Source organism: Carettochelys insculpta, chromosome 9, assembly GCF_033958435.1.
Source record: "Carettochelys insculpta isolate YL-2023 chromosome 9, ASM3395843v1, whole genome shotgun sequence".
NCBI lineage: Eukaryota > Metazoa > Chordata > Testudines > Carettochelyidae > Carettochelys > Carettochelys insculpta.
In genome coordinates this window covers 3,669,684-3,682,204 of record NC_134145.1, presented here as the reverse complement: position 1 = coordinate 3,682,204, position 12,521 = coordinate 3,669,684, and the positions used below count along the sequence as shown (strand labels likewise).

Here is a 12,521-nt window from a genome sequence, read left to right as displayed (position 1 = left end):
ATAGGTGGAACACACAAGCCAGGTAAATAGTTGGATGGGGGTGAATGTCATGCTAGTCCTTCTCTTCTGGGGGGCGGGCTTGGGGGGCGACTTAGGAAAGGGTAAGCTGAATGGAAGGAAAGGAGAACGGCAGGGGGCCGTGGGAGAAAAGGGTGAGAGAGGCAGGTGTGCACTGACACTGAGGGTTTTGGAGTTGTGGGAGAGTTGGCAAAAAGAGTCAATTCTCAGGGAAGAAAATCCAGCCACAGCTACAGACAGTTCTCTGAATGGCGAAAGGTCCCCGGCTCGGCTGCTGGTGTCTCTGGCGGGCTCATCTCTACCGTTTTCTTCCAAGCCCGGGTGACGACAAAGGTTGTAGTAGGCTGTTTGACTTCATACGTTTTGGGACCGCACTGGAACAAAAGGCTGCACGCCGCCCTGGCCTGTCCACCTCAGGTCCCAACCCAAAAGGCTGTATCAGCGTGGGGGAAAGGCAGTGCTGTTTCTGTTGTACTCTTTCTCATTAGCATTTTCACACACCCCCAGGCTAGCCTGTTATCCAGCAACCACCAAGCTGCTCCCAGCTGGCTCATTGCAGGTGAACAGTGGCACCACCACCAGCAGTGAGTCAGGAAATCTGGCCCCTGGGATTTAGAATTTCAAGGCAGATGTTGAGCTGATTTCCAGAACTGAAAAGCCAGTTCTCTGATCACTGATCCTCCAAGCAGACTTAAAATCCTACAAAACCGCATGAGGGTGTGGCATGGAATGTGGGAACTGACGGCCAAACTGACATCCAGAGTTATCGTGCACAGAGCCTGTAGGATCAGATCCCAAAACCTGCACGTGTTAGCTATCTGCTTGTGTATCAAAAATGTCTGATCGTTGTACAGCTAGGGAGAGTATTGTCTTTGTGGTGCTGGGCAAGAAGAAGGGTTAGGCAAATCCTCCTGGTGAGAGGTACGAGCAGCGTACAGCGTGGTGACCTACAGAGCTCTATCTCTGAGCCTCCTCTATCCCATCATTGCAAAGTCAAACACGTGGTGGTTGGCTATGGCAGTTCAAACAACACAAAAAGCCCTGCTCTTCAGTGTTTTGTTTGCCGGCTCTTTTTAAAGACCGACAACCCCCACAGATCTCTTGGTGTGCTTTTCGGATTTCCCCTTTTTCAGGTATTTGAGAGTCAAACTTCCTTGGGCGTTGCAGGGGAGTTTCTGAGATGCGGGCTTCTTCCCCTTGAGCCAGGAGCATGCCTTAGTTGCACTGATCTGCCTTATAACAATGTAAGTCAGGTATGAGCAGTGCCTTTTTTGTGGTGGTACTTGCCAGTACTGCATACCGGCACCTCAGCAGCCCTAGCAGCCGGATTGGCTGGGGGGCTGGGGCGAGGAGCTGTCTGAGTACCAGCTCCTCTTTTATTACAAGAAAAGCCCTGGGGCTAATCAGTAACTCAACCGGATTCTGCCTCTGTGTGGGGTTTTTTTTTTTTTCCTGTGCCGAAATGCAAATCAATGTGATTGTGAAAATCTGAGTAGTAGGTAGAGTACTGGGCTGGGACTTGAGCCCTGGGTTCTGTTCTGGCTCAATCACCAACTTCCTGTGTGACCAAAGGCAAGTTACTTAACCTACCCTGACCCTCTGTTCCTCCTCTGTGTCATGGGGATGGTCCTACTGCAGGGCAGAAAATCCTTCGTGGTTGTAAAGTACTCGCATGATATGGGGGTGGCAGCCGTGGTGGTTTCTCCTCCCTGAGAATATTTTAAAAGCTCTTGGTCTAGAGCCCTTGTGTGGAGAGCGCTGCCACCTCTTTGCAGCCTGTCTCATGTTGCCTTTGCATGTTCTGCAGACATCTACAGCTTCATGAAGGGTGATGGCTTGCTGGAATTTGCCCCAGATAAATCGTGTTGGAATGATGACAGAGGGGGTATGAATGAAGATTTCCATGGCGGAAAAGTGCGTTGCTACGTCCATATCGTGAAAGAGGGGCTCTGTTACCGAGTGAACACTCTTGGGTTGTACATTGAAGCAAACAGACAGGTAAGAAAATATACAGGTGGTGTATGGGACGAGGGCATCTGTGTGCGTAATAATTTATGTGCAGGGACAGTGTCATTGGCTACCCGCTCGTCTGGGTGAGGATTGCATGAGGGCAGCCTCCAGTATGCAGTTGCTGGCTGAGCACGTAAAATAAATGTCTCCTGGAACTGGAAGGGATCTCAGGAAGTCATCTAGTCCAGTCCCCTACTCTCTCAGGGGGACCAAGCACCATCCCTGACATCTATTTGACCCAATCCCTTAGTGCCTCCTCAAGGATTGAGCTCACAACTCTGGGTTTAGCAGGCCAATGCTCAAACCACGGAGCTATCCCTGCCCCCCAAGCTCCCCTACCTAGCTATCCTTCCCATCACCCCTTTTAGCAGCAGAGAGCAATCCTGCGTGGTCAGTTGCAGAGGGTGCAGTCCCAGTTGTATCTCTGACACACTTGGGCAAGTCGTGTAAAACTTCTGCATCTCACTGCCCCCACTGTAAGCTCAGGGTAATGGTAGCCACCCTGGAGATCTGCAGCCAAAGCCAGCTTTATAAACAAGTCTTGTTACTGGGGACATCAATAGCAAGCTGTAGATTTAGGCTGCTTAGTGTTTTCCACTAGAAACATACTGTTGCTTGAGCAGATTTCTCTTCAGTGCACCCTCACGAGCAAAGAAGAGATGTGATCAGTCACAGTTTCAGTTCACGTTTACGCTGATATAAGGCTTCAGTAAATACAGGAGCAGAGGGAAGGGCTGGAGAGAGATTGTGGAGCTGGTGAACTGAGGGCTGAAAGCTTTACCCCTTAGGACAGCCACGTTTCTGCCAAATGGTTGCTGTGGTAGGCAGATCCTCATGTCACCTATCAAGCAATGGGATTTGCACAATCAGGACTGGCCAGTTTTAGAGTCTAGGGAGCTTGGCAAGGGCTAGAGAGATGCAGTGCTAGAAAGAGTGGGAGACTGTGACTGGGAGATGAAGGGGCTGGATTGATTTTTCTAGGGGTGGCCAGTCCTGTCTCTGCTTTGTGGTACAGGTTGAACCTCTCTAGTCCAGCACCCTCAGGATCTGACCGGTGCCGGACAAGAGAATCTGCCAGACCACAGGAGGTTGACATTGTCTAGCAGCATTACCAACACTTCCACTGCTTACTGGGCTTTGAGAAGACACTTAGGGGTAAATTACAGCTAAATAACAGCACAGAGTGCTGACAGCGAGGACTGGTGGCTACAGACTCACTCTATGGAACGGTGGGAAGCTTGGCTACACCCATAATAGGTGGTTGTCCGGCTCACTAAAATCACGCCAGGCCTGGATGTTGCAGAGAGTTCTGGATTAGAGAGGTTCAACCTGTATCTCAGTGCAGGGGACGAGGCAAACGAATGCAAATCAGAGCTGAGGGGAAGGCGGAACCAATATGCATTTCGGAGCCGTGTGCTGAAATACTTCACATGCATTGGGTGGGTGGGGGCTATTTTGATGCCTGCGGTGGAGCCCAGAGGGGGAAGGGGTGCAGAGGACAGTGAGTGAGTTGTGTCAGAAGCCTGAGAACGAGTGGGTCGGAAGGGTTAAGGGAGAGCACCGCTTGCTAGCGGAAGTGAGCGCGCGCATTGGCAGCGGCTGCTCAAGTGAGAAGTTGAGTTGAGCCAGACACGCTGCATGTGGTTTGGGGTTTCTAACATGCATATTCTCCGTTTTGGTCAGTGCTGGAAATGCATTTGCTCCTGGGTGGTACGTCGAGTCAGTGCTTTGACTTCACTTGGGGGCCTGCCGTCCTAGGGAAGCTTTTCCTGGAATTGTGAACTTTCCGGAAGGGTAAGGGTTCTGAGGAACCTGCGTGGCAGTGAATCGTACAGCAGAACTGGGCCAGGAGCTCTTGCTCGCAGTCCTGCTGCATTTTGTTTCACCTACCGGGGTGGTGAAAGCTCCCCCCCTTCCTTTTATCAGCAGTTCTCCCCTCTGTTTTGTTGCTCTGCTCTGAGGAGCCTTTGAGCCGCAGCTGCTCTCCTCTTGGGCTCTGGAGACCGTTGTGACACGGTGTGGTAGGAAGGCAGGTCGGCCATTGGCAGTACAGTGCTTCAGCCGTAGAAGAGGAGACCCCGACCTGTATCGCTTGATCTCCAGCTGGGTTTCTGGATGCCCGTGGGCAGCAGGTTCAAGGGGCAGTTAGCTTCAATAGCAGGAAATAGTTTCCTTCTAAGATGAAGTAAAAGCAGAACACTCAACTTGCGCTTGACCCAGACGCTCCCTCTAACTCTTGTCCCCTCACTCACGTTCCTTTAAGAGCAAAAGTGCTGCACTCGTAGCCTTCTCTAACCTCTTTGGTCGCCTCTCAGGCCGGGCTGCCTTGCGTGGTTCCAGTTGGGGTTTTGCTCTGGCTACAGCTGAGAAATCATTCTTCACGTACGTACTTACCTCCTCCCTGCTGCTGATAGAGGCTGCGTCTGTCTCCCAGACCTTGGCATAGCCTTTAACCCTAGGGGCCATTCCATGCTACTTCCTAGCTGCATCTTTCTCTCTCGGATCCCTTCTGTCCTGGCAGCACTACTGTGTGTCTCAAGCTGTCACAGCATCCCTGGGCCCAGGCCTGGCCACCGGGGCACAGCTGGCCTCGCTGGAGCGACTCGGTGAGCTGTTGCTTTTCAGCAGTGGCTGCCTCTGGTGTGTCGGTGCCTCACCTTTCATTCTTTAAACAGCCCCATCTCCAGCCTGGTGTTGGCAGAGGTGAAGAGCGATGGCTGCATTGCCCTGTCTGCCTAGTGCTGCTGGAAGCCTGAAACGGTTCCTCTCTGACGGGGTGAACTTAGCCATGCGTCACAGTGTGGGATCAGCGCTGAACCCTCAGTGACAAGCGTTTAAAAGCCACTGTCGGAACCGCTTTCTGTGTTGATCAGAACATCTCGGAAGGGAATGGGCTGATCCTGTCTGCGCAATCCACTGTGAATGGCTTCTCCCTGGGACATCGCAAGCTATTTTCTTTTGTCTGGCTCCTACACCTCCCACCTGCTGGAATCCTTTCAACTTCAGTTCTTTGCCTTCTGCTTTTCTTTACCTATACTGCCCAGGGGCCCCTCTGCTGCAGTCCTCAGCCACACTGTCCTCTCCTCTCACCTGGTCTGGGCCCCCTGCTCCAGCAGCTGCAGAATTCCCTGGCCTGGTGTCCCTCCTGCACAAAAAGGAAGGGTGGTGTTGTCTCAGCCTCCTAGAACACTAGCTCCCCATTCATTTCAGGAACCAGTTCAAAACTGTTCTCCAGGGATTTGTCCATGGCTACTTCTTTGACCATGTCTCTATTGCTCTGTCTGCTTATCTAGCACACATCTGTGTCTGGTGAGATCATTTGAGAGCCTTTTCCTTTTCCTCTGCAGCTTTTGCTCTCTTGAACAGATGCCTAGTGATAGTACAGGCCTTCTTCTTGTTCGTGAAACTGCAGAGCAACAGGGCTACCACCCTGAGACTGTTTACCATAACACAATTTATTCCACCCATGAGCGGAAAATATTACAGAGAACGCTGCTTAGAACATCAGAGTGCTCCGTGTTGTGATGTGTGCTGTACAGGTGTTGTGGTGCATGAACGTGTGTGGTGTTACATTCTCTATGGAAGACACCGGACAAACTCAGATACTGTGTGTCCTTCAAGTTCTTGCTGCTGATTTTGGATTGGATCTACCTAGGCAACAGGCTGTGCAAAGAGGAGGCATGTTAATGGACTGTACTTCTACAGTGCCTGCTGTCTTCTCCGGTGGAGCCAAGAGAGTATTTAGTATGCATCTCTCTTAGCTTAAACCACCCGCGGTAAAACAATGTCTTCTGAAGGTGAGCGTGTTTATGGTATATGTGTACAGAAGTGCCGGGATTTGTCCATGCAACAAACTGATGTAACATTAGCTTGTTCACCTGTGACTTATGCTGTCCTCTCCCAGATTCCGAAGCTGTTGCCTGCCGTTCTGTATCCAGAAGAACCATTGATCCACATGTCCGCTCAAGTCACTGACAGAGGCCTGGTGAGTGACTGTTCCTGCGGGATGTGGTGGGGGGTGGGAAATGGAGCTTCCTCTTGTAATCCAACTTCTGTCTCTACACTGTAGCTGTGATTCTAAAGCACTGAGCTGCATGTTCTCCTTCAGTTAACTGCTATGGAGAGGAGCAGAGTAATGGAAAACAACCCAAGGCGCCCATTTGTCCTTACCCTTCAGTTCCTGCCTTTCAGTCGCTAGTCATTAAAAGCGTGCTGTACGTGATACTATAAAAGTTTTACCCAAAACCACTGCAGTGCCTTGTCCCCCAGCTGGCTGATGTCAGGTTTGGCAGATGATGATAGGCAATCAGAAGGCTTCCCAAAGGCCAGCAAGCATAGAGGGGTTGAGCATTTTAGTGCTGGCTCCTAACTAAAGCGTTTTAGCTGAATCCCAGCCCTAAACCCCCGTGCTTTGGCCCCACTGTGGTGAGTTCTGAACTCACACAAATGCTCTCACCAGGACTAGTCACGTATGTCCTTGTCTTCATGGGTAAGAGTTACAAAGCTGGGCCTCCCTGGGCTGGGAGACTTGGGAGAACTGGCCAGCTGTCCGTTTTGGTGTATGATCCCCAGGCTGTGCTCAGGCAAGGGACTCTGTTGATCTGACCACCTCAGTTTATCCAAACTCTTGAATATATGGAGGTCTTAGGTGTTCTCCAAGAGCTTCAGATTATCATGGTCCTGCTTCGTGTGTATTAAAGAGTAATATCTTATTCCTCTGCCGCTTCCTGCATTCCCTTCTTTTTTGGTGCTGTGTTACTCTGCGACTGCCTGGTTCACCATGGGCATTTAGTTGGCAGCAAGCTGCAGTGGGAATTTCCCCATACCTGCCTGTGGCTCGCTAAATATCCATGGAGGCTCTGCTGCTGCACACTAACGGTTTCCTACCATGCTTGGAGCTCGTCCTGTTTCAAAGTGAGACAGAGGAAAGTGGAGTACAAGGTCCACACGGACACTCGGTGTGTGAGCCCATCCTACAAACTAGCAGAGAGGAAGCCGTGCTAGTCTATACACTATCAAAACAAAAAGCAGTCAAGTAACACTTTAAAGACTAGCAAAATAGTTTATTAGGTGAGCTTTCGTGGGACAGACCCACTTCTTCAGACCCTGAAGGGTCTGAAGAAGTGGGTCTGTCGCACGAAAGCTCACCTAATAAACTATTTTGCTAGCCTACAAACTAAGTGCTTCTGGAGACAGGTCCATGGATGATTCTTTTAAATCTGCACCCAGCAGCTCACAGAGTATGCTCTAGGCATGCCTCATCCACTCGTGGTGCATGGTGTCCTTCCAAAACTCCAGGCTAGGGAAAAGCTCTTTCCCTTGATCAGGAGTGAGAGAGTTAACCTATGAAGGATCGTTTTCACACACTGCTCTAATCTCTGAGCCCTCGTCATCCTTCACCCCGGTTATGTGATAAGCCTGTCAGAGAAGCACTGGGCAGATACACACAGGTGAGATCTTTGCTTTACTTAGCACAATGAAGAATCATTTCTTACCCTTCAAGTGCTCTAGACTGAGAAGATGTAACAAGCCTTTGGACAGGTGAATATTGACATTTGCTAGGTTTTTTGGAGATGTGTTGAAGCCATTAACTATGGAAGTGCCTCATATTGGCACAAGTGAACAAAGCCTGTCACTCACACGCAGCTTCATGTGTTCGTGCTGTGTAAAGATTCTGGTTTTTTGGTAGAGATCCTTTATGAAGAGCGTTGATGTCTGGGATACAGCCATGGTGGTTTGACAGAGTTTCCACTGTGTTGCTCCCTAGGTTGGATCTGACAGCATCATTGGTTCATCCACACAGATTGGAGAGAAGACATCAATTAAACACTCCGTCATTGGCACCGCATGCGTCATAAAAGACAGAGTTAAAATAACTAACTGCATCATCATGAACTCAGTCACAATCGAGGAAGGGTATGTTACCTCTCTAGCTCTGTCTGTCCTAAGCTGCTTTTTCCTCTCTGGAAAGGCCGGGGATGCTGGCTTTTCTGGGAGAGATTCCTGCCCATGGCTGTTGGTCTCAGGAAGAAGCTTGTTTCTCCTCTCCTCTCCTCTCCTGTGGGATGTAAGAATGAATCAGAAATAAATTTTGTCTAGTATCAATAAGATGCTAACAACAAGGGAGAGAGTTAACCAGTGGGGGGCAGATTTGGAAGTTTAATCCCATCCCCTCATTTTAGAACGCCTGTCGTCCCAATTTACTCTAAGCCATATAAATGGAATAGGTTCACTGCTCCTCCCAGGACTAAAGGCTATTTGAATGGCTTAGACCTGAAGATTTTTGGTATAAATACCTGCATGTGCCTAGAGCATCACGGATTTTTAAAAATACTCCATTGACCAATAAAAATCTTCCACTGCCTTGGCATCTCGAGAGCCTCCACAGACAGGGCATTCTCTTGTGGGTTTTTATTGTTATCTGGAATCTCTATTAACATTACAGTTGCTGGAAAACAGGGTTAAAAAACAAGCTTTTCCCAAAAAGAAATCTGCCATCTGTCCAGGTGCCTTGTGTGAGACCTTCGCTAATGAGCAGGTGTCTGCACAGTTACCACTGTTGAAATACTCGAGTGTAAAAATGAGACCACTTCCGTCTTTGCACCATGAACATTCTAGATGGTTACTATGAGAGGGTGGAAGCAGACCCGTTAACTCCTTAGTCTGGCATGCCGGGAAGGCTTGCAAATGGGAAAAGATGGAACCAATAAAAATGAACAGTTTTGAGACTGTTTGATCTTTTATCCTGCTGCAGTGCCTGGGAAGTCAGTCATGACTTATTTTCACGAGAGGGTCTGACTTGCTGATCAGAAGAAGGGTCAGTCCGGTCGTCAAATGATTTCTGTAGATTCCCCTTGTCCCCCTACACACAGCTTCTGCCGCTGCTGTTCTCTCATGAGTATATTTGAGAAGCTAGTTAGGCACATGGAAACATTGTTTTGTATGTTTTATATATTCACGGAGGAGTTCACCCTAGTCTTGATGGGAGATGAGATTTATCCCACTTGTTTACATTGTGCTACTAAAACATACCTTGGCTTTTCCCTGGGAGGAAAAGGACCAACCAGTTGGTGTGTGGAAATTCCCACCTCCTCTTACAAGCTAGCTTCCTGTGGGTGTCAGTGAAAGAGACGCTGTTCATTAGAGTCTGTGCAGGTCTTTTATTAATTCCCTGCTCCTGCATGCCAGCAGGTTTGCTGTGGGAGAGGTCAAACCCTTTAAAAATGCCAAACTGGCTCTCACGGTCACGTGCTTGAAGAGAAAATACCAAAGGCAGCCAGGTCTGTGGAGAATATTACTGTCACAGAGCTAAATTACAGGTAAGTAAGTATGATACATCACTTCCAAGCCTTTGGGCTCAAATAGAAATCCGCAGTCATTTCAAGCACATCAATCAGAATTCCTTGGTGTATAGATAATAGCTAGTCTCCAGTTTGCTCATAAATGGATCCAGTGTGGCAGTGGCACAGAATTCGCCATCTGCGATCCCAGGACATACTCTGATTTGACAGTGAGCTCCACCGTTGTCTTGATTAATGGCCTGGTGCCACAGGCATTCTGGCAGGGTTTTGCATACAAGGTAAGCCGCTGTACAGTGAAATCACAAAGGGAGCGAAAAGTAGAAATAGGGCCCTGCCCCATAGCTAACAAAACCAACATGTGTTCTTCTGCATGAATATACAGTAATGTTCTGCACTGAATCTTAAACAGAGCCAGGGGTTGTTATCCTAATAACCATTGTTCAGAGCAGGCCTTTCAGTGTGGTCAGATATTGATTTCAGCAGGAAAATACCAATGTGGGCACAGTGGTTTTGTTTTCTGACTAATCTCCTCCTCCTCGTCATTATTGTAACAAAGTCAGTGCAGTGCCCTGAGCAATCCATCATGCTCCAAAACTTAGCAACAGCCTTGATAGCGCCAAAGGTCCGTCAGTCCAACCGCTTTGTTGTTGTTGACAATCGATGCCTCAGAAGAGTGTCAATGTTTTTTCTCTGTGTGGAATTCACTTTATACGGCGTAAAAGTTTATTTCAAGGAGCGGCGTAGTTCATGGTGTATGTGAGACACCGGCGTAGATATTGGGCTGATACCTTATATCGCATTTTGTAAATCTCTTTGGTTTGCTGGCATGGGAAGTCTCTGGTGAACATTTACAAAGGGTTGGAAATTTATCTGGAAGCTGAGTTTTTGTAAGAGAAACCTTACTCAGAACTTAACGAACAGGGTAAATTACTGCTGCTGTTTTGACCTTCATTCTTTCAAATCTTGAATCGCAGCTGGTGGATTTTTTTTGTGATGTGTCCATGTCTGTTGCATCTGGATGCAGCACATAGATTAACTTTGTTGATAGGTTTTTAAACTACTCTGGGTAGACAGCTCCCCTCCACAAACAGCTTCCCTATCTCTTCTGCTTCCAGCACCTATAAGTCAACCAGATTTCATCCCAGACAGTACTTGATAAATTGATGTCTTGCTCTGTGGTCGGAAATTCAGTAAACTCTGGCAATGATTTTATCACATGGGACCAACCAGTGACAATGCTCTGCCTCCAGTCCCCCCATGGTATACCAATAGTTTTTAGTAGGTGTGCCACAGCATGTCTAAGCCATGTTGGTGTTGCAAAAGATGTAAACATCGAGTGAGCCCCTGCTGCTCCTTGGGAATTCCAGAGACGATGGGTGCCCAGAACTTGCCCAACCTTCTGAGCCTGTCTGGCAAGGTGTTGGTGGTATTCTAAGGACAGATGCCTCTGCCTCTGGCAAGACCTTTTCTTGCCTCCGTGTGCCAGCCAGTCTTCACCACTCCCTGCTCTGTGTTGAACCTCAGCTAGGTTGCTTTTTCTCTGGTTCACATCTTGGCCAGGTGTAGGGAAAGCAGAGAGGCTGCCCCATCTGAATCGCATTGAAGGGTACTCTAGAAGGATCCCTAAGTATGACACTGGGGGTTGCCATTGTAACCTAGGGCACGCTGTGTGGCCTGCTGCCCAGCCTTGCTGCAGCCGTGAGGTCACGCCGCTGGTCCTGCCACCTGGGCCACCAACTCCTGTACAGCTGTAGCAGCTCTGGCCTACCGCTACTAATGGCTGCTGGAGCTCACTGGCCTGGGCCAGTTGGCTGGTAAGCATAGCGGTGAGCCCCATGCGCCCTGGCTGGCCATTTAGCATCCCTGCTCCATACTGTCCTCTGAGGCTTTCGGAAAGAAGAGTTACTGAAAACCAAGCCCAGGAGCCCTCCTTGGTGTCTTGGGCCCACCTGCAGCAGTTCACAATCAGCCAAGTCAAAAACTAGCGCAGGAGCTCGCAAAGGCAGCGTGCCCACCCAGCTAGTGATGCTAGTTCAGCCCCTGTGCTATGGCCGGTCCTGGGCCCTAGAGAAGTCAGTGTGGCCTAGGTCCACCTGGGTTGCCCCACTGTGATCTTCCTCATAATTTCCCTGAAAAGGAAAGTTTATCGGCGTGTGATAGTGGCAAGAGCACAGCCGCCCATGGGGGGTGGGGGCGTCACTTTTTATTTTATCATCCAATGTGTTATTTTTGCTGAGTCCATCCCTCTGTCTGTCCAGGCAAGGTTCTATCATGTTCCCTCCCCTGCATTGTGCCAGCCCCTCCCTCACTCAGCGTGGGGCCCAGCCCGGCCCAGCCTCCCAACAAGCTCCCCTCTGCACTGTGCCAGCCCCCGAACCTCCCCTGGCCAACCTGGAGCCTGGCCCAGCCCCCTGACAGTGCCCCCCCGTTGCCAGCCCCTCCCCCACCCTGCACATACACTTTGGATGTTATACTATTACAGGATGGGTTCTGGGCACAGCTGAGAGAACCAATCCTGGGCAAATTGCTTAAAACCAAGTCACTTACAGCCCTGACTAGGATTTGCCTCTCACTAAGGCAAATTGAGCCAGCCCCAAAAATACCTCGGCCAGCCCCACTGACCAGCCAGAAGCTACACAAACAAATCCACCGATTTTCCAGCTTCTCTTAATGCCCAGAGAGAACCCTCCTTGCTCAGGTGAGGGGTTATGAGAGCCTATTTCACCAGATCCGCACAGATTCTTCCAGCTCCCAAAGGGACAAGCCTCATTTCCAGGTCAGTAATACTTGGCTCTTACCTAAGACAGCACGCTGGGCCAATCCTTCAGAATCTAAAATCTAAAGGTTTGTTAACAAGGAAAGATTAGGGTGAGAGAGAAAAATTGTTGAAGTGGTACATTACACACATCAACTACGCCTATGGATGCAGGCCAGCGATGCTATATGCTGAGTTCTTGAAAGTCTCTGGCTACGTCTACACGTGCAGCCAACATCGAAATAGGCTATTTCGATGAATAACGTCTACACGTCCTCCAGGGCCGGCAACGTCGATGTTCAACTTCGACGTTGCTCAGCCCAACATCGAAATAGGCGCAGCGAGGGAACGTCTACACGTCAAAGTAGCACACATCAAAATAGGGATGCCAGGCACAGCTGCAGACAGGGTCACAGGGCGGACTCAACAGCCAGCCG

The 12,521-nt window shown here is 49.5% G+C and overlaps 1 protein-coding gene across 2 annotated transcripts in view; it reads left to right on the top strand.

The window, feature by feature from the left end:
• The window catches only part of EIF2B3 (eukaryotic translation initiation factor 2B subunit gamma), a 133,472-nt gene that overhangs the window by 91,430 nt on the left and 29,521 nt on the right, over positions 1–12,521 (top strand). For both annotated transcript variants that reach the window (XR_012646633.1, XM_075003285.1), the window contains exons 8-10: positions 1,826–2,016; positions 5,933–6,013; positions 7,796–7,944. Coding sequence is in view for 1 of the 2 variants with exons in the window: in XM_075003285.1 (XP_074859386.1) it covers positions 1,826–2,016; positions 5,933–6,013; positions 7,796–7,944 (421 nt within the window). In the remaining variant the exon portion in view is untranslated. The remainder of the gene's footprint in view (positions 1–1,825; positions 2,017–5,932; positions 6,014–7,795; positions 7,945–12,521) is intronic.